Source organism: Cotesia typhae, unplaced genomic scaffold, assembly GCF_013202065.1.
Source record: "Cotesia typhae breed Kobodo isofemale line unplaced genomic scaffold, CoteBio_Ctyphae contig_48, whole genome shotgun sequence".
NCBI lineage: Eukaryota > Metazoa > Arthropoda > Insecta > Hymenoptera > Braconidae > Cotesia > Cotesia typhae.
This window is the reverse complement of record NW_027423756.1, coordinates 13,427,449-13,449,598: the sequence shown is the minus strand read 5'-3', so window position 1 is coordinate 13,449,598 and position 22,150 is coordinate 13,427,449. Positions and strand designations below refer to the sequence as shown.

At 29.2% G+C, this 22,150-nt stretch overlaps 4 protein-coding genes across 8 annotated transcripts; 3 read left to right on the top strand and 1 right to left on the bottom strand.

Annotated features, from left to right (window-relative positions):
• Window positions 1-8: 8 nt before the first annotated feature.
• On the top strand, window positions 9-10,470 carry LOC141530137 (uncharacterized). 3 transcript variants are annotated; one of them, XM_074247047.1, is made up of 11 exons: window positions 9-325; window positions 447-558; window positions 846-932; window positions 1,240-1,430; window positions 1,513-4,093; window positions 4,272-8,083; window positions 8,302-8,474; window positions 8,559-9,003; window positions 9,087-9,162; window positions 9,277-9,426; window positions 9,559-10,470. In XM_074247047.1, exons 1-11 carry the CDS (start codon window positions 140-142, stop codon window positions 9,714-9,716), a joined length of 7,971 nt encoding a protein of 2,656 aa, XP_074103148.1. In that variant the 5' UTR covers window positions 9-139; the 3' UTR covers window positions 9,717-10,470. The 3 variants fall into 3 exon arrangements, with proteins under 3 accessions (XP_074103148.1, XP_074103147.1, XP_074103149.1); XM_074247046.1 differs by having other exon boundaries at window positions 1,513-4,108; XM_074247048.1 differs by having other exon boundaries at window positions 1,513-4,108; window positions 9,277-9,459; window positions 9,559-9,696.
• A 241-nt stretch (window positions 10,471-10,711) lies between these two features.
• On the top strand, window positions 10,712-14,931 carry LOC141530138 (eukaryotic translation initiation factor 4 gamma 3-like). The gene is made up of 7 exons (XM_074247049.1): window positions 10,712-11,056; window positions 11,213-11,317; window positions 11,685-12,729; window positions 12,818-13,956; window positions 14,051-14,126; window positions 14,205-14,354; window positions 14,603-14,931. Exons 1-7 carry the CDS (start codon window positions 10,892-10,894, stop codon window positions 14,785-14,787), a joined length of 2,865 nt encoding a protein of 954 aa, XP_074103150.1. The 5' UTR covers window positions 10,712-10,891; the 3' UTR covers window positions 14,788-14,931.
• Window positions 14,932-15,068: 137 nt separating this feature from the next.
• LOC141530139 (uncharacterized protein F54F2.9) lies at window positions 15,069-17,706 on the bottom strand. The gene is made up of 6 exons (XM_074247050.1): window positions 17,267-17,706; window positions 17,090-17,191; window positions 16,671-16,889; window positions 16,054-16,295; window positions 15,463-15,985; window positions 15,069-15,374 (listed from the first exon to the last, which is right to left on the bottom strand). The coding sequence occupies exons 1-6, from the start codon at window positions 17,411-17,413 to the stop codon at window positions 15,306-15,308; spliced, it is 1,302 nt and encodes a 433-aa protein (XP_074103151.1). The 5' UTR covers window positions 17,414-17,706; the 3' UTR covers window positions 15,069-15,305.
• Window positions 17,707-18,810: 1,104 nt separating this feature from the next.
• Window positions 18,811-21,739, top strand: LOC141530141 (uncharacterized). Of its 3 annotated transcripts, none has more exons than XM_074247051.1 (6): window positions 18,811-18,900; window positions 19,487-19,518; window positions 19,735-19,848; window positions 20,298-20,484; window positions 20,595-20,951; window positions 21,017-21,739. In XM_074247051.1, exons 1-6 carry the CDS (start codon window positions 18,838-18,840, stop codon window positions 21,455-21,457), a joined length of 1,194 nt encoding a protein of 397 aa, XP_074103152.1. In that variant the 5' UTR covers window positions 18,811-18,837; the 3' UTR covers window positions 21,458-21,739. The 3 variants fall into 3 exon arrangements, with proteins under 3 accessions (XP_074103152.1, XP_074103154.1, XP_074103153.1); XM_074247052.1 differs by lacking the exon at window positions 18,811-18,900 and adding an exon at window positions 19,023-19,162 and having other exon boundaries at window positions 21,017-21,737; XM_074247053.1 differs by lacking the exons at window positions 18,811-18,900; window positions 19,487-19,518 and adding an exon at window positions 19,022-19,162 and having other exon boundaries at window positions 21,017-21,737.
• The last annotated feature ends 411 nt before the right edge of the window (window positions 21,740-22,150 follow it).

Sequence of the window (22,150 nt, the reverse complement as noted above, 5' to 3'; positions counted from 1 at the left end):
CGCTGACTATGAAAAAGAATAGGCATGTTGTTTTAGTAGTCTTTATTAATTTTATCGCCATTTATACAAGTGTTACAATGATAAATTAAAAATATTTTTACATTGAAAAGTAGTTTGTTTTAAAATAAAAAGCCACAAAATGTCTCACCCACCAAGTGAACATGAAAAAAATAATTTGCCGCAAGGTGATCTCGTTCATTATTCAAATGAAATTACCACTCATCAAGTGCATCAAATACAAAGTCCTGTAAATATAAATATGCCAATGATTGCAACGATCGTGCCGAGCCAGTTACAAATGCAGTATCCAGTAGTTCAACAACCTGTAAGATGTTTTAATAATTTCCATTCAATTATATTAATATTATTTAATTTTACTTAAGTTAATTACATATGATTAATAAATACATGATCCAATGTAATGTACATTATTTTGTCAATCACAGCAAAGCATACCGCCACCGGTTCAAGGTCAACCACTTGCTTTGTACGCTTATCATCAACCTATAATTTTGCAGCCAAGTTATGGGTATCAACCTACGGGTCAGTTTTTAACTGGTAAGTATTATCTATTTATATTTGTGACGACGAAAAATAAATAAAATAAACAGTAACCAAATACTTACGGGTATAATAATAATAATAATAATAATAATAATAATAATAATAATAATAATAATAATAATAATAATAATAATAATAATAAATAATACTGTCATTGATAGTATAGTTTGTGATGATGTCATAACATGATAAACACTCTTTTTATCATCAGATTAATTTTAGTATTTAAAATCATCTGTTTTGATTTATCTATATAGATAATTTTTATTTTCTTTCTTCAGTGTATCAGGCGGCTTATGATAGTCCACCAAATAATCCAATTACTGTGGTGCCCAACATCCCCCAGTCACCCCTATATAATCAACCAGGTATGAATAAATTGTTTTTAATTAAATTGAAAATTTTTTATCTTACATTATTTCGATGATTGTCTTTTTTTTTTTTTTTTTTTTTATTATTAAATTAGTGAAAATTATAATTATTTTATTAAATAATTATAATTTTTACCCTGATCTATATATTTTATGTTTATACTGGCAATTTTTTTAATCTTAAATTCTTTTTTTTAATCAGAAAAATTTTTTAAAATCTTAAAATTGTCAGTTACTGTGTTTTAAATTGAGCAGCTGTATATCTTATATCATATAATAAACTTTTTAAAAAATCACTCTTTAGAAACACTTGCACAAGCACCGCCGAACCCGATACCACCTCCGGTAATTCACCAAAATACAGCACCATGTAAAAAAAAAAATAGACCACATGCACTGACCAGCATAATCAATCCAAAAACTGGAGAAAATGTAGCAGAAACCATTTATCAAGAAGCCGAGACTGAAACCCACAGTGAATCTTCGTACTCTGAGGTATATTTTTTAATTTAATTTAAAATAATCAAGAAAATTAAATAAACCGAATTTATTTAATTAAATAATTATTTTTTCATAGCGCTTGCAGACAAGTATTGAATTTTCATCTGATATTAGTATAGAAGAAATTGCCCCACCAGAACACGAGCTAGTTACGCCGGTATCATCTTCACCAGTTAAACATAAACACCCAAAGTCACCGAGTGTCAATCCGAAGAGTCCACCGGAAAATTATCAATTAAGTGCACAGCCTCAGTATACAAATGCACCAAATAATGCTCAAACGATTGTTACTCAGAGTAGAATCCAGCCCAGTTCTAGTCATGAACATAATACTCCACCGAGTCATCAACATTCAATTTCCACTGGCGATCAATCTTTAATTTCCACCGGCGATCAATCTTACAATCAATACTATGACAGTTATCAACATATTCAACATTACCCACAGCCTGTATCTGTTAATCCTCAATATAAAGCACCCCTAGTTAACATTCACAATCAAATTCCACCAAATTATCCCCAGCAAGTTACTTCGAATGTTGAGTACAATCAAAATCCCCAATGGATTAACCAACAGAGTAATTATGCTGGTACCCACCAGCAACATTATCCACAAGTTAATTATCAGCAACCTACCGCGATGAATGTTCAACCTCAAAATTACCCCGTGAGTGATCCAGTTTATAATAGAAACAATCAAGCATACGGAATTATGGCGAATACTCACGGGCGGAGTTCTACAAGCCATCAGCGATTGCCCGAAGCGTATCCACGACATCCTGCCCCCAATTATCAACATAATTTAACAACATATAGTCGAGAATCTAGTCATGCACGTAATCAACAGTACAATTTACCAGTCCAAGTTAATTTTCAACATCCTGCTTATAGAAACACTCAACATATGGTACCAGAAAGCGGCCAAACTGCAAATATTTATCACAAAAAACCAGCTCTACCAAACAATAGTGATAAAATTGCTTCAATCTCTAGTCAACAATATGTTTCAGTCACTAACACTCAACAAACTATTATTACATCATCTCAAGTTGTTATTTCACATACTAATCAGCAAATTTATACTGCTAATTCTAAGCAAAATGTTACACACAATTATTATCAAGGGGCTGCTGCATCGAATGTTTCAGCTCAACAGATTCCACCTCAATACAGATCAACTGGTCAAGATCAACTTCCACAGGATAGTAGAAAATCTATTTCTTCTGCACAAGGTTCTGTGAATATAAATCAGAATCTTCCTGCACCTAATTTTCCTCCTCAGCAAGTAAACTATCAACCAATTTCTATTCCTGTGCAAGAAAATCAAAGAATTAATCAACAATTCAGTTCCAATATTCCTGAAAGTAATTATCAAGCTTCAATAAATCAGAAAAATCAATATCAAAGTATGAGACAGCACCATCACGAAACAAAACGAAGACGAAACGAAGGGTATTCCAAGCCGACGAATAATTCTAACCAGAGAACATTTTCAGGGCAAACTTATAGTGGTGTGAAACCACCAGCGGTAATGAGCTCGACACATCCAACTATAATATTAAAGCATTCTGTAACACCTGAAGCAGAACCGAAACCTGTAAAAGTTCCATTTAAACCACATGTGACATTCCAAGAAAATACTAGGCCGGAGAACACTCATTCACATGTGAGTGCTAATACGTCGCATGCTACTTCGAGATCTTTCCATCGAAATATGGTGAGAATGTCACAGTATCCGCAACTTCGACCACATAAACCCTCTAATCCACAATATCAATATCACCCAAGATATCCTCATGCACAGAGCTTACCGTCATATAATTTAGGGTCTACTCCTTCTGGGAACACTGGGACTATTCACAAACAATCTAGTAACTTGAATGTCCCTATTACATTAACTAACCAGCCTGTATCACCGACAACAAATCAGGATGCTCCGAGAACAATTTTAGGACGACCTGAGCAAGGTTCGAATCAGCAAATTGAGACAATACGGCCGTCTTTATTTCCAAATCCCACGGACGATTCAGCCGGACAAAAAAGTTTAGAAAATATCACTACTAATCCGCCAGAAAAATTGTCTCAAAATGATCAACAACAGCAAAGCTCAAATTTAAAACCGCGGTCAGATTCGTCAGAAACTTCTGTAGCAACTAACTCTGGGACCCTTAAAACTGACTCGGTTCTCATCACTCAACCCAGTGTGAAAGAGAAATCTTTACCAGAACCGGTAGTGGAAAAAACTAATGAACGTACGGTGAATATTAATGTTTTAGATGCACCTCAAACTTCAAAATCTTCGACACCTTTAGTTGCAACTAATCAGCAAAAAATTAAACAGAACCAACCTGAAAAAAAATCATCTTCAAGTACTCTAGATACTGCTGGCTCAATAAAAGTTATTCCAAGTAGTTCTACTTCTAAAAATGATTTTAAAGAGATTAGAAAAGATTCAGATACAAGCGTAAAATCTAAAGATTTGTCGGTAGATTCTCAAAAACCTGAGAGTCAATCTAAATTGAGTTATTCATCAATTCTGGCAAGTGGTAGTAAATCTACACTAACTGGTACAATTCCGAAGACATTGAGACCTGTAGACAGTCAAAGTAACTCTTATCGAGAGCAACAAACTTCGAATAACGCGGAGGATAAACTTGGTAAAAAGTTTAAAAGTAAGATATATATATATATATATATATATATATATTTTTTTTTTTTTTTTTTTTTTTTTTATTGTATTTATTTACATATTTATGAACATATTGAGAAATATTTTGATATGTTTATTTATATAAAATCTATGTTCAGTTATTAAAGTAATAATTTATTTTTTAGGTAAGAGTAAAAAGAAAAACAAATATAGATATGATAATGATTGGTATGGAAATGATTTTACTCCGGAGAGACGCCAAGATTATATAGAAAGGCCAATGGAATCAAGACAGGAGTTGAATGAGAGATCACTTTCATCCTTATCATCAGTATCAAATACTTCCCGAAAATCTCAGCCCGTATATTCGAACAGACAAGAACCAGTTGTGGAATCAAAACAGTTAAAGTTAGATAACAAATCATCATCATCATCATCATCGTCACCAAATATGTCGAAAGAAACTCTACCAGTATCTTCTACTGGATTTGAAAAACAAACTGTGGAATTAAAACAGTTAAAGTTAGATAACAAATCATCATCATCATCATCATCATCATCACCAAATATGTCGAGAGAAACTCTACCAGTATCTTCTACTGGACTTGAAAAACAAACTGTGGAATCAAAACAGGTAGAGACAGATAAAAAATCATCATCCTCACCGAGTACGTCGAGAGAAACTCTACCAGTATCTTCTACTGGACTTGAAAAACAAACTGTGGAATCAAAACAGATAGAGTCAGATAAAAAATTATCAGCAAGTACGTCAAAAGAAACTCTACCGGTTTCTTCGACCGAGCCTCAAGAACAAGCTGAAGAATCAAAACCGTCGAAGGTGAATAAACCATCATCATTATCATCATCAGGTACTCTGGAAAAAATTCGAATTGTCCCTTTGAGCGATCTTCAAGAACAACCTAAAACATCAAAGCAGTCAAAGGTAGATAAAAAATCGTCGAGTAGTTCAAAAAAAAATCGAGCAGGGCCTTCGAGCGAATCTCAAGAACAAACTGGGGCTTCAAGACAGTCGGAGCTGGATCAAAAACTATCATCGTCGTCATCTAATACTTCAAAAAAAAATCAAGTGTTATCTGCGTCCGAAATTCAAAAACAAACTGCGCTGTCCGAAGCAGAACAGTTGGCATTAAATTTAGAACCATTATCATTATTCAAAGACTTGGAAAAAAAAGAAAAAGACCCATTTGACGACGCAGTAGAAATAGACCATGTGAAATTACATAAGTTGAAGTTACAATTAAAGAGGCTAGGATCATACTCATCACCACCGGATAATACACCAACTCAACTAATACCTTTGAACGAAGTTGAAGGACAAGCTTCGGAAGATCCCGAAAATGAAGAGATAAAAAAGATTCTAGAAGAATTTCTAGAAGATACCTTAGACGATGATAAGGATGTAATTTTTCCTGAGGATCATCAAACATTCCAAGTGCTGGTAGATCAAAATAAAGAAATAGTAATTGATCAAGTGTACGATGTATCTTCAGAAAACGGGATGAATAAATTTAGAGCAGAAATCGGTGAAAAGTCAAAAATGAGTGACCCACAGCTAATAAAATCTTTCTTCTTACAAAAATTTACATTTCTGAGTCCCAGTGAAATTGAAAATGTTGACGATCTTCTAAATACTCCAGACACTATTCAAGAATCAGCAGAAATAGTTTCAGAAGTTGTAATCACTCCAAAAACTACTACTGACAAAAACAAGTCAGCTGATGTAAAATATTATAGCGAAGATGAAACCATCAAAAGTAAAATTGTTTTAGATGATCCAGGTTTCAAAATTTGTACTAGTGAATCTATAGCTGATGAGACTGAAGAAATTTCACAACTTGTATGTCAGAAAAATAAAAAAAATTTACAGCAGCCTGATGACTTAAAATGTAATCCTCAAGTCCCAATTTGTATTATACCAGAGTGTAGTATTGAAATGAATACAGAGAGTGAACTTGAGGTTGAAAAAAGTCAAGTGGAGCCTCAAGAAGAAACACTTTCATCAAATCAATTAAAATGTTCAACTGAAATAAATCAATACGACCGCGAGTTTCTTTTGAGACTTAGAAATTCTCCTTACAGTCAAATCCGATTGGCAAATTTGCCTGATATTGAAATTGTTAACCATAAATCAAACTATCAAATTAATTATAACACTCCGAAAAAGCACTCACGCGCTTTTCCAGAGCCATCATTTAAACCTTCTGAACATTTTAACTATCACACTAGAACATGTTCTTCAAAAATGATCTTACCTTCGAGAAATAATACCCCAGAAATAAAATCAAAGCCCTCTGAACCACCAATGATACATTTTAGATTGTCAAATTCTGAAGATGTAGCGTTACATAAAATAGATAATGCATGGAAGCCGTCTGTTAAGAAAAATAATTCATCAGAAGCTAGAGACCGAGAAAAAGCAGAATTGGTTTATAAAAAAGTCCGTAGTGTATTGAATAAACTCACACCCGAAAAATTTGCTACACTTATTGGACAAATAAAAGATTTAGAAATAGAAAACGAGGAAACATTGGAAAAAATTATTGACTTGGTATTTAATAAGGCTATTGCCGAACCAAATTTTGCCGTAGGCTACGCTTCAATGTGTAACGAAATTAGTCATTTAAAAATTTATAATTCAAGCACAGATGATAAAAAAAATTTCAAGAAATTTCTTATTAATCGATGTCAAGGTGAATTTGAAAAAGCTGCTTCTGACGAGGCTGTTAAGCAACAAAAATTAGAAGAAATAAAACAGTGTGCTGATTCTGAAGAGAAGAAAAAATTACAATTAAGTCTTGAAGAATACGATTATCAAATCAGGAAAAGATCTGTTGGGATTGTTAAATTTATTGGGGAATTATTTAAAAAGGAAATGTTGACTAGAAAAATAATGGAATGGTGTATAAGTCAACTTTTGAGCACTCCAGATGAAGAAAGATTGGAATGTTTGTGTAAATTGTTGACAACTATTGGAAAGTTATATGAGGAAAAAATTAGCTTGGAAAGTTATATAAAACAATTGAAAAATTTAGCAAATCAAAACACTGAATATAAAGTCAGTTCGAGAATCCGATTTATGATTCAAGATGTTGTTGAGTTGAGACTCAATAACTGGGTTCCTCGTCGCAGTGATTCTAATCCAACAACTATGGATCAATTGCAGAGAGACGTCGAACAAGAAGAGCGTAAAAATTTTTTCTATCTAAATACACCCCAAGAAATGAATCGTAGAAACGATCGTACACCTTATCGTCAGCAAAATGATCGCGTAACTCCTCAAAACACGAGCCACAATGAAGATCGTTTTACCCCAAAAGAAACGTACGGTAGGCAAAGAGATTATTCGAGCAGTGGAAGACGGAATAGTCGAGCTAGTACCAGATCTGACAGTGAAAGACGGAGTCCGTCTAAATCAAGAAATGGAATTAATATATCAATAAGACCTCCACTGGAAGATACTCATGTTTTGGGAAATAGAAATGCTTATATATGGAACAAAACTCCGTCGATGCACACGCCCACGGAGACTTACAACCCATACAGTTTATTGGACACGCCTAACTTGGCAGTAGATGGAGATAGAGATAGACTGTCTGTTAATACTGCGGGGTCACGCTCGGCTGGTCCAAAAGAATATCGCAGCAATTCATCTTGGAGAGGACGTCATTCGTATAGTAGTACTCAAGCCAGTAGTCAAACCAGCAGCAGCAGCAGCAGCAGCTCTTTGAGACAAGAATCTTTATCAATAAAAACGATTTTGCCCAGCATACAAAATACTAATAATTTATTCCAACCGGAGTTTACATCACAAAGTAGTCTGCCGCTTGCATCTTCGTCTAAATTGAGCAGCAATAGCAGTAATGTCAGTGATAAGCCTCAACAAACTGAAAGAGCAGAAGAGGTGAAAGATTATTCTAAGGTCTTTAATGATATTTTGGACTGCTGCTATAATTCTACCGATGCTGCATTCATTAAAGTAAGTTATTTATTTATTAATTAATTAATTAATTTATTATTCTTTAAATTATAAATCATAATTTGAAAATTATAACAAAAATAATTTCTTATTAAATGATGCCCATTTAAATTAAAAATTATATTTAAATTGTACGTTTTTTGTTATTTATCTTTTTGCATCATTTCTAAAATCATTTTTTTTTTTTTTTTTTTTTTTTTTTTTTTTTTTTTTTTTAGGATATTGAAAATGTGTTAAATGAATTAGAAACTTGTGCATTTGCGCAATTTCTCCAAGAAACAACTTTAAGAATTTTTGAAGACTCCTGTTCAAAAGCTCTTACAAGATATTCATTAATGCTATCTCACATGATAAAGATTAAATTTATTTCTTTCTTATTGTTCCAAACAGAGTAAGTTGTATGAATATAATTATCTATGAACAATATTTAAAAGAAGACACTGATTTTAATTAATTTTTTTTTTTTTCCCCATAGGTACCAAAAAATACTTGAAACAGTTGATGACATGATATTAGATATTCCTCACTGCTTGACCCATCTTTCACAACTTCTATTAGAAATGTTGATATCCGGCCTTCATCCGTTTACTGAATTAAAGCAAACCTTGTCTTCTCTGAAGAATGAAGAACAAAGAAGAAAGATTTTAGGGGAAGTGTTGTCGCTTTTGAAAAATAGCCAAGGATCCGAATGGTTAGCGGACCAATGGAGTAATAGCGAATTACTGTGGACTGATTTTCTTGATCTCAATGAGGAACCGCTTGATGGATTTATAAATATGTACAAGTTGGATTGTCTTAAGGATGATTGTAATAATTCTAAAAGAATTACATCTATAGAATTAAGTTTTACCGAAATTCAAAATCATTTAGTCGGGGTTTTACCAATAGATGACTTCGACAATGTTGTTTCTTGGATATCTGTAAGTGTAATTAATTTTAATAAGTGTAGAGTATCTAATATTTGTCAAAGGTATTAAAATTATAAATTAAATAATTATTACAGGTAAATGTCGGTGAGAGATCCGAGCAGCCTCAATTTGTAAGAAATCTTGTTACATCTATTTTAAGAGTTTCTATTGGTAAGAAATTAATTTTTTTATTTTGATCTTATTATTTATTTATTTTAAAATTCTGTAAAAATTAATAATTTTATTTGATGATTATTTTTAAAAATTTTATTCTTAAATTCTTAGAACAAAACGGAGAGTCGTGGAAACTAAATGAAGAAATGTTTAATAAATTATTGCGATATATCCAACATTATGTAGACACAAATTTTCAATTGGAGCTTCAATGTTTGTACGCGATCCAGGCATATATTTATAAATTAGAGCATCCCCAAGGTATAAATAAAAATTAGACATGTCAATATAAAGGTTTTTTTTTTTTTTTTTTTTTTTTAATTTAATTTAATTAAATAATATAATAATAAATTTTTTTTTTTTTTTTTTTTTTTTTTTTTTTTTTTTTACCAGGTGTGTTAGCTCGTATCGTGAGTATCTTATGCTCTGAATCAATCATAGCAGATGAGACATTTTTAGCGTGGCGAGACAGTAAAGAAGAAACCGAAGTTCAAGGTCGCGGAACTGTCATGTCAGCGCTTCGGTCATTTTTCTTTTCTTATCGTTTCTAGAAAGCGATAAAACTTGATATTCCATTTCAGAGCTTTATCTAATATATTTATTTTTATTTTGTGATTGTTATTTATTATTTATATATTTATGAGTTCTTGTATTTGTTTTTTTTTTTTTTTTTTTTTTTTTTTTTTTTTTTTTTTTTTTTTTTTTTGTTTACGAAGTTTTGAATTCATTTATTTATTGAGATGATAATTTATAAAATTAATTCGAGTTAAATGATTTAAAATAAAACAAGTTATTGTTAGAGAATATTCTATTATATAAAATGTACAAATTTAGCCTTCGTAATTCTATTGCAATGTTACAATTATTCGAAATTTTATCTTGTTTATATGAAAGTGATATTTAGAATATTAGAACTAAAAAGTATAGTATTTAAAATTTAATAATTTTCTAACTCTTGAAAAAAAATGAGATATTTTTCGTAACATGTGTAAATATTCAATATTTTTTTACGGGAATGAATAAAAATAAAGTGCATTTATTGAAACTATCATTTTAAATACATTAAGTACAAATTTGTAAATTTAACAATTCTCAATTTTAGCGTAACAGTAATTTTAAGTTTTCAATTTATTTTATTTTATTATGTGTTAATTAATTTTTAATAATGTTAAACTACTGGAAAAATTCTAACAATGTGTAATTGTAAAACTAGAAAATTTTTGAGACCTAAAATCATTAAGAGTCTCAAAAGAAGTATATAATCTTTTAATACCATCAATGTTGTTATTAGTTACTACTGTAGTATGAAGAATTATTTTTTTAAGTGACTTTACAGCCCCTTCGATGAGTTCTTTTTACCTGAAAAACTGACGCAGGTAAAATTTAACATCCCTAAGTACTTTAGAAAATTTTCCGGTTTGAATAGTGAGTATAGTAAATTTTAGAAATTAACATTACGGTGCTACGAAAATATACAACTGAGTTTTACTCCAACCGAAACATTACATTTCGTTTTCTGCTCCGGTTGAGGAAACATCTGCTGAATTTTTGTAGTTTTGTGAAAAGTTTAACAGCTAAAGTGCACAGTGTTTTAATTTCTCTACAATATATATTATTGTCAATAATATTAAGTGATATATTATTTATTATTTAATTGACAAATATAAAATATTTTATAAATCACTAATAGTTTTTTAAAAAATTTAATTTGCTCTAAAATATAAACATGACGATATCAAGTGTAAATAATTTAAAAATTAATGGAGAATCTAATAATAATAAACAGTACGATCGTGATTTTTTAATGAAACTACGAGATATTCCTCAGTGTAAAATAAAACCTGCTTATCTTACTAACCGCTTTGAAAGTATTCACAAATCCAATTTTAGAGTGAGTATTTTTATTTTATTTTAAATAATTAATTTTCTTTTTTTAATTTTATTGAACACGTGTTATTGTTCTGAAACTTTTAAAAAGTTGAAAATATTTTTTTAATAACAAGCCACGCTTTAGTCATGCTTTCAACTAAAGAGGTTATTTTTATAGGAATTCTCATCTAACAGGAATGGAGGTGGCAGAATAAATGGTTTTAATTCAAAATCACATCATCAACTATTTCCTAGTTTTGCAAAACCTTCAGGTGGACAATTGGTAATTTATATTTTTATAATAATAATTATTATTATTTATAATTCAAGTTTTTATGATGACATTAAATTTAACTGTCACTTGATAATTTTTTTAACAAAAAAAAATAATTAAAAATTTTTTTAAAATTTTTTGGCAATTAAATATAATAATAAAAGTTAACTGACGTTTTTAATTTTTTTTACAAATGAAAAAATTTTTTTTATTCTTTTGTAATCATTTTTTCAATTAAAAAAAAAAAAAAAAAAATTCTAAAAATTTTCAAATATCAGCTTACTTAATTTTCATCAATTATAATTATTATAAAAAATTAATTTTGATATTTTTATTCTGTAAATATTCATGATAATAATTTTATTTTAATTATTAGTCTCATCATCTGGCAAAACGGAGTATTTCTCAAGAAAATGTTGCTAGACCCAGAAGGAGTGGGATGATCCATGTATCATTATCACTGAATGAATCTATAAAATTACGTGAGTCTACTAATGCTTGGAAACCAACTCTGCTGAAAAAAAAGACTGGAGCACAAGTGGAAGAAGAAACCCAAGTTCTTTACAAGAAAGTTCGCAGTGTATTAAATAAACTAACCCCGGAAAAATTCGACAAACTTGTTGGACAAGTGCGAGCATTAGAAATTGACTCACAGGATAAATTGCAAGGTGTCATCAATCTGGTATTCAACAAGGCGATTGATGAGCCAAATTTTACTGTAGCGTATGTTCTAATGTGCAAAGAACTTGCACTGATGAAAGTTAATACACAAAATGAAAAAAATTCGTCCCAGGAAAATGGAAATTCGGCTGCGAAAGTAAACTTCCGCAAGTTACTTATTACTCGGTGTCAAGTAGAATTTGAAAAAAATAAAACTAATGAAACACAGAGAACTGAAAAGGTGAAAGAAATTGAAGGATGCAATGACGCTAAAAAGAAAAAAGATTTGCAGTCAGAACTTGCAGAGTATGATCGTAAAATTAGAATAAAGTCTGTTGGAAATATTAAATTTATCGGTGAATTGTACAAACAAAGAATGTTGACAAGCAATATAATGAATTTATGTATTAATCATTTATTGCAAACACCGGATGAAGAAAATTTAGAGTGTTTATGTAAATTACTGACGACTATTGGAAAAATATTCGAAAAAACAAATGACCTTTCCTTGTACTTTAAGAAATTATCAGAGTTTGTTAATCAAAAGGGAGAAAAGAAGATTAATTCTAGAATAAGATTTATGATTCAAGATATTATTGATTTAAGATTAAATCAATGGATTCCTCGTCATAATGATAATAATCCTAAAACAATAAGTCAAATTCAAAAGGAAGTTGAGACTAAACAGTTTATCAACTCACATTTGAATTCTTCGTATAATCCATTACAAGATTCTCGTATTGATAATAGACGAAGAAGTCGTAAGTTTATTTTTTATTTTATTTGAACTAGCACTTCCGTGATTCACGAATTATAAATAAATTTTGATGATAATTTTTTTTGTTTTAGTTATGGGTCCACCAAGTCACTCGAGCAATGGTTGGAGTGTAGCGACAAGTAAATCAAGGCAGTCGTATACCATAGAAACTTCTAAATTGAAAATCAACACTTCAGTAGATGAGGTAACGTTAGGTAGCAAAAATTCTTACACTTGGAAGCCTCTAGGACCACCAGCTCCTGAAATATTATCACCTAATAAATTTTCTATCCTTGATACTAAGCTTGAAGAACAAAACTCAAGACATTCATATGCTGGATCACGATCTATAGGATTTTCCGAGAGGTCTAATGATAGATCCTTTCAAAGAGGCACTAATAACAGCCAGCAGAGAAGAGTTCCCTTGTTTGAGCAGAGATTAGCGATGTTAAAAAATACTTACAGTGGAAATACTCTTCCAGTAGCTCCAGCGGAAAAAAATTCTTCATCAGTACCAAGTCAAGTTTGTGTAAATAAATCTCTGCAGAGTGAAATAATAAAATCACTTTTAAAAACTTGCGAAAATTTTGCAAACCCTGAAGAATTTATTAAAGCTGCTGAGGCGACAGTTGTGAAAAACTTCGACAATTCTTCCTACGAATTTTTTGTCAGTGAGACCATGAACTATGTACTTGAAAAGTCTAAGCTTGTACGTCATAGGTACTCGGTTTTATTATCATACATAATCGAGAAAAATATTATTTCTCTATGTCTGTTCCAAAAAGAGTTCAAAAAATTATTAGAAATTCAAGAAGATTTAGTAATTGATATTCCTAATTGCCAAACATACCTTGTAGAAATATTGTCCGGGTTATTGACTTCAGGTGCTCATCCGTTTATTGAATTGAAGCAAACGCTAGCTGCACTCAAAAATAAGGGTTGTGGAAAATTCTTGGGAGAATTATTATCTACTGTAGCAGAAAATCAAAAACATGAGTGGGTAGCTGGTGAATGGAAAAAGAGTGGACTAACGTGGTCCAATTTGATCGACACCCAGCGAGAATCAGTTGATGAGATTATTAAAAATTACAGCTTGGAATTTTTAACCGATTCTGCGAAAGTAAAAAAATCACCGCAGACAGATAATTATTATTTTAACAAAAATTTTAATCAGTTATTGGCTTGTATGCGTAAAAATAGTGTAATTGACTCTATTACTCATTTCATTACTGTAAATATTTAATTAATAATTTTTTTTTCAATTAAATTGGCATAGTTTTTTTTTTTTTTTTTTTTTTTTTTTATAATGATTTTTACGGTTTTAGACGAACTTTGGAGAGCAACCAGCTAAACTTAAATTTTCCAGGTGTCTTATTGAGGCAATTTTGACCGTTTCTGTTGGTAAGTAATTATTTTTTTATAAATAGATACTTTTCAATTGCATTAAATAATTTTTTTTTTTTTTTTTTCTAATATTAGATAATGAAAATGGATGTCACAAATTAAATACTGAAAAATTTAAACAACTCTTACCACTATTAACACGATATGTTGATGCTGATTCAAAAAAGGAACTTGAAGTACTTTTTGGAATTCAACAATTTATTCACGGCTTATTGTATCCTCAAGGTATGTTTTTATATTACACTAAAGTTAGCCGACGCTTTTAATTTTTTTTTTTTTCATTAATTAAATTAGAACAAAAAAATATTTTTAAAAAATTGCACTTACAGTTTTTCAAGTTTTTTACAAAATAAAATTATTTTTCGATGAAAAAAAATTCTATAAATTTTTAAATGTCGGCTAATTTAATTTTTATTATTTTCATTTATAATAAATTCTGATAATTAATTATTTTTTTTTTTTTTTTATTAAAGGGCTACTAAGCAGCATAATTGCAGTAATTTACGACGAAGGTATTATTTCAGAAGAAGCATTTTTGTCTTGGCAAAAATGTGAAGATCCGGCGGAAATGGAAGGTCATGCGATAGTAATAAAGTCGCTTACATCTTTCTTTGTTAATCTTTCAGAAGGAAGTGAAGAAGACGATTCCGAAGAATAGTCAATTAAACATTATTAAATAATATTAATCTAACGAATTATTTTTATAATGATTCACGTATTAGTGAAAACAAAACAAGCCTTTTTATAAATTTTTATCATGAGTTATTTATTAAATAAATTTAATTAAGTCTTTATAACAAAATTATATTAGAATTTTTTTCGGTTTCCATACTATAGATTTTATTACAATAAATATATTAATTATTTATATTTATTCTAGCATGATTGAGATTGCATAATAATCAATAAATTTTTTATATACAGAGATTATGCGTATGTTAAGTGTTGATCGATGTCAGAAGATTTTAAATATTGTGACTGATGCCTGAATAAATTTAATCAACTAATAAAATTACGGCGTCAGACTTGATGATAGTTGAAGAAAACAAACCTCCAAACTATCAGGTATATCCTTTTAAATTTCCATCAGTAAAAATTTTAATAATAAAATATTGATAATATTTATACGTCAAAAAATTTTTAAGTAATTTTATTCATATAAAAATATTTAGAAAGCTATTGGGTTGTTTCGTTTTTCTTTTTTACTAAATCAACCAGTTGACGATATCGTTGCTGGCATTCTTCCTGAAAAATACAAGAAAATAATCAATATTATTGAAATAATATCATGACTGCAATGATTGCCAGTCAAGTAATTATTTGCGATACGTACTTTCGTTTTTCCTTCAATACAATTGGCTATTTTTTCCCACCTATCAACAGAAGAGCTTTTAGGATATTTCAATAAAGCAGCTTCCAAAGCTTTCTGTTCTTCTTGACTCCAAACGACATCACTTTCTGGATTTTCTGCTCTGGTTTTAATTTTTTTCGGCTGCTGAACCACCGAAGGTTCTTCAGCAGTTTGATTGGGTTTCAAACCCTCATCTTTAATTTTTTTAACCATATGCGTTACTTCATTGACACTGCGGTTCATAATCTCGGCTATTTTTTCCCATCGATCAGGCGTACCTCCGGGATATTTTTTGACTAACTTTATCAGCTCTAGTATATCATCATCTGTCCAAAGACCACCCGTATACTTAGGCTTCTCATAAACATGATTAGCCCGGATGTTTTCCTTTTTTTTTAATTCACTAGAATTATTACCACTGTGTTCTTGGGGTGTAAATCCAGCACGACGTCGCCTTGGACCTCTTGCCACCGGTTCTTGCTCGGCTTGTTCATTTTCTTCAGCTCTGACAAAAATTAACATGCTTAAAATTAAATTATAAAATAACTTATTAATTAAAGTAAAATTAATTACAATGCTGCTTCTTCTTCTAATTTTCGCCTCTTACGCTCTTCAATCATTTCTTTAATTGCTCGTATCGTTGATGGAATCCCTACGATTGACGCGAAAGTCCAACATGGTAATTGAAACGGCAAGGTATTCCACACACTAGGCGTAGGAATTTTTTCAAGGATATCTGCCAAGTCTGGTACTTCCATTTTACCTTTACGATTTTTCTTTTGTAATTTTTGTAATTTGCTACCTAGTACTTGTTCCTATTTATAAAAATAAAAAAAAATTTTATTAGTAAATTTAAAAGCATTATTTCATTCTTAAAAAAAATTTTTTATTTAAAACAAAATCATACTCTATTAAGGCTGTAAAATTATTGATACTATTTTATATGTTTAATTTCAAATGGCCTAAAGCTATAAAACCGATTGTAATCGTCAAGCAACCAGTAATAAAATTTATTCCTTTAATTACTATTGTTAAAAAAAATTCTATGTATAATACAAGTAGATTGTATTTGATTAATTATTATTAGAATAAATATTTAGATATTTAATTTATTACTATAAAAAAATTTTAGATTAAAAAAATTAATTTAAAAAATATATAATGAATTTAATAATTTTTTTTTTACTTACATAAGTGTATCGTTTTTCAAAATAAGCAGCCCATGCTACAATATATTGACCAATTGTTATAACGATAAACAATATAATACTCATTTCCAATAATCCCATTTTTCTAACATGGCGATAATAATAAACAGCTGACCGCCAATTTGGCAGTCCATTGACGAGAACATTGTCATAATGTTTTCTTTTATTTGTATCTCTTAAAACATCGTACACAGAGACTAACTGAAAGTAATAAATAAAAATTAATTGCAATAAATATTAACCAATACTTAAAAAAAATAAATAAAAACTAAATTAGCTGACATTGATAAATTTTTATTATTTTTTTATTAAAAAATTTTGACATGCAGAATTATTTCTAAATAATTTTATCAGTCAAAAGCTAATTGAATTATTTAAATTATTAAAAAGGATTTACTTACATTTCTAAACTTAACATCAGCATCAGGCGCATCATTTTTATCAGGATGCAGTTGTAGAGATAATTGCCGAAAGGCTTTCCTGATACTCGTCGCATTGGCATCCTTGAATGAAAAATAAATAAATGTTAATTAAAAAATATAAAATATTTATTTTTAAATAATAAATAAAAAATTTACCTGCGTTAAACCAAGGAGTTGATAGAAATTTTGATTAACTTCCTCGACTACATCAAAAACTTCTAATTCATCATCGTCCCAAGCGACAGAAACATTACATATGTTTAAAAATTGTAAAGTGATGAAAATAATAGCTACAAACTTCATTTTTTATTACTCAGTAATTATCATATCACTAAAAAATTTTTTAATTTATTTATTAATATTTAATTACACTTATTTCAAGGAATATGTTGTAATTAATTAATGTGATGGTGAATTAGTGAAAACTGATTTTTGTGATAATTGAAACTCCTTTTAAATGCCACATTGTACTATATAAATGTCATTTATACGTTTACTTTCCTCGAACTAACTTTGAGGACTCTGAAAGACAATCAGAATTTTTAATTCATGCCTAGAAAAACTTATTTCATAAAAAAACTAACATGTGGTGACTTGCCAATACATACACAAAGTTGATTATGAATCTATAAGTATTGAAGAATTTTTTTAAGTGAGGTTATCTTTTATCTTCTTCATATCTTTAGTTTTCTTGTTTAGTTGGTATCCTTTTTGCGGGTACTATATATACCAACATCTGTCAATATAGAGGGCGTGCTATCTTGAAATAGACAAAAAAAAAAAAAAAATATAAATTGTTTTCTATAAATTTCTCTTTATTTACTTACAAATAAATAATAAAATTTATTTTTGTTCCGATGTCTTCGCAGTTACAAGTTTTTTTTTTCCACTCAAGTTTTTAAAATTTATCAGAAGAATATCAACTTTACTCCTTGTGTCCAAAAAATAGTGCCAAATCTCAAATTAAAGTGAAATTTATTTTTTGCTTTAAAAAAATCATTTCTTCTGAAGAAATCAAAGAATTAATTTTCAGGTTAATCATGACACTGAAGTTGACAGACATTAAAAATTTTTTTAGAATTTTATAGCAATTAAAATATTATAAAAAAAAAAAAAAAATTGTAATTAAAAAATTCCACATGTGAAAATTAATATAAATTACAAGTAAAAATTTTTAGAAGGATTTTTTTATTATAATTGATTTGTTATAAGAATTTTTGAAATTGACAGCTGACAGTTAACTTCATTATCATTGTTAATCATAAAAAATTTCAAGGTATTTTATAATTTTTAAGGAATTATAGTTTTTAATAAAAAAAAGTATTTAATTTTTTGATTGTTTTATATTCTTGAATAATATATAAGATTATGTTTGAAGAAAATGAATAGTAATTATATTTACGTGAATCCAAGCAAGTCAAATAAATGTGACAGGTAAAAAGCAATACCCTCCGAAATTATTGACTAAAGAGCAATAACAAATCGATAAATAATACGCAATGGCTAAAAATAAATAATAAAATAAGTGTCGACGCACATGATACATACATTGACCTTCTGGACATATTATATTCATCCCCTGATGGAAAATACATGAATATGGACATGAATATAATTCTACACCTGTAAACTGAAACTGAAACGTTATAGCGCAGAATCCACCCCCGATATATACAAAGACCCTTCCAACAGAGAATTCGGCATCGCTTATCGTTTCTCTTTGTATAATGGTGCAGACTATCCGCATCTTTACTATCATACCTATTCTTTTGATAATCTTCGCAAGCCAAGTAAGAGTGATAGGACTGAGTAAGAAAGATATTAAATAATACTATTAGTATTAGAAAATTTAATTAGTTATTTTGCCAAAAGTAAACGAAAAAAAAAAAAAAAAAAAAAAAAAACAGTTTAACAATGATGTAGTGCGGTTATACATATGAGAAAATTTTTGATCTGCATCAGTTTCAAGTCGATCAATACGAGTTGTTTCTTCGGCTCTTTGGAGTCACTATAAACTCTATCAACTAAATCAAGTGTATTATTTCTTTATGCGTAAGTTAAACTATTTTTTTTTTTTTTATTTTTTATATTACAAATCGATACATTAACTCACTATTAATTATTAATTGTTGTTACGTGTAACAAAACACACTGGAGTGAATGTTAATTTGCAAATTACTATTGTTATATTATTATCTATTGAAATATTTATTTTTATTTTTAAAATTTATTCTGGTCAATTGACACTTCTGCAAAAAAATGAGTATAAGTATGTTGACGGCTTTATATTTGACGTAATAACTAGTTTTATAGATATATTGTGTTATCATAAGTGTATATATCAATAATAGTTTGATGTTTGTTCTACCCTTGAAGGTCTCTGCTAAATTCTGCAATGGAGGGCATGAGTAAGTGTTTTGATTGCATTTTAATTCCTCTTTTTTTTTTTTTTTTTTTTTTTTTTTTTTTTTTTTCATTGTCCTTGTAGGCTTCTGTCACTTTTAATAATCATTATTATTATTATTATTATTATTATTACTTATCTAACATATACTCACTGTTTTTTAATTGAAGATTGAAAAAAATTTTTTTTATCCAAAAAAATTATTTTTTACAATTTTCAGTTGCTCTCCTCCAAAAGAGTGCTGCTCACTGGGCTGTTGTTATATGTATTCACAGCCAACAACTCCAGTCACCGAAATGTTTGCGTTCTTGATTTGGACTTATTGGTATTTATGGTGCGTAAAATTTTAAATATTTATTAATTGCTGAAAATCAAGTGTTTTAATTTTGAAAAGTTACTCCAAACTTATAAAAATTACAGAGGAAAGTTTTAGTAATAAATTTTGCATCGCCGAATATTGATGTTGTTAAAAATAACTCTCCAATCAAGTTGAATGGATTTAAAGATATTTTTATTATTTCCTGAGTTAAATTTATTCACTATCCTTGTATAAATTTTTTTAACTATTTTATTATTTAATTTTACAAAACTATTTCTTCCCAAAATAGATAAAATTTCAGTAATTTATTTTAATTTTATTTAACAAAAAAATTGCATTTTTAATTTTTTTAAATATCTAAATGTTAATTTTTTTTTGTCATAATTTATTTGTTAAAAAAAAAAAATTATTAAATATAAGGCAAGATTAATTTTTATGTAAAAATTAAATTTTTTATTAAACAGGGCAGCAATATTAGCAGGATTAACACTTGCTGCGGTGTGTGGATGCTGGCTATGGCAACGACGTCGATTAGGATCATCGGGTGATAGCTCAATATCTGATCGTGCATCATCATCATCTTTTTACCTGCCACCACATTACAGTCGTTGCAGTTCTTTTGTCCAGGCTCTGCCACCTCCGTATAATGAGGTAAGTAGAACATATAAAAGTATGTAAATAGATTTATATATAAGACAAGTCATGAGTTATTAGATATAACATCAGCTAATTGGATTTATTAATATGCACGATATATTAAGGTAACGGCGAAACCGGATTTGTACCCATTAGTAATCGGATTTGACGAAGGAATGGGCAAAGGAACATCAGGTTTTGTAATGCGATACTTCCGTACATTGTCACACGCAAGTACTTTGGACTCACTCAGTTCGAGTTTCATGTGTAATGTAGTGAATGAAGCTAATACTATTATTCCACCTCCGTATTCGTGTGACAACAGTATCGATGAATTATCAACGATGGGGTGCGATAGAGCGGAAATCGGTGCCGGGGAATCCGTTGTTTCACTTACCAATAATAGAACAACCTCAGACATATCAAGCTTAGCGGCACAATCACCGTGTTCCCCACCTAGAGCTACTAGTCCAACGTTAGAGGTATGCAATCTAATTAATTTGTAATTAAAAATTAATTAATTTTAAATTTAAATTATTAATTACAGTTACGAGAATTGTTAGACAAAATTCAACAGCTACCAAATGAACACAATAGCAATGTGATAAATCATCAAAACCGAGCGCAAGCGCTGCATTCATCAAATATTAATTCATCATTACAAAGACCACCTAGTCCTAGTGGTGAATGTGCATCCTCGCGTATGAGACGCGCGCGAGGAAAAATGTACATGCCTTTAGGATTGCCTAATTCGAGAAATAAAACCAAACGATGGCTTTCTAGATCAGCGCCTACTACTCCATCCGGTAATATTCCTATGGCTTTATTTCCCGGACAAAATATGAGGCCTTTGGAACACGATAATTACAATCAACAAGTTATACCATTGTTGTCGGAACAAGAAGAAACCGATAATATTAATATTAATAGTATTGAAAATTCACATAATGTTACTTCATTATTGAGAGAACGGGAGGAACAATTATGACAACAATAATTATAGTTTATTATTATTAATTACCATTATTGATATTAATCATGTAATTAGATGTAATGTTTTAATAATCGATCTATTATGTCGATTGTGTTATATATTGTCTTTTATGAAATTTAAAAAACAGTCCTTGAATGTAACGATTCAAACGTTATTGAAATATCAAGACTGCTACTGACCGGGTGAAGATTACTAGTCATTTTATATAGGATTTTAAATAATACTCAAGTTAGCCGACGTTTTTCATTTTTTTTTTTTTTTTTTTTTTTTTTTTTTTTTTATAAATTAGAACTAAAAAATTGAAATTATAATTTTTCAAGTTTATTACAAATGTAAGCTTTTTTTTTTTTTAGTAATAATTTTTTTTTTTTTTTTTTTAATTTCATTTGTAAAAAATTTGAAAAACTGTAAGTACAATTAAAAAAAAAATTTTTTTAGTTTTAATTTAATAAACTAAATAAAATCAAAAAATAAAAAAGGTCGGCTAACTTTATTATTATTAATTTTTATAGATTTTAATTGTTTTTAATGTCTCTAGTTATTTTATTTAAAAAGTATCAACACGTCTAGTATATTACTGCTGATATTTTGAAATAAAATTAAAAAGTTCATATATTATGAATTTTTTTAACTGCCTACGCATTGTCATTTAGTTTTTTTGAATATCTGACATAAATTATTAAAAAA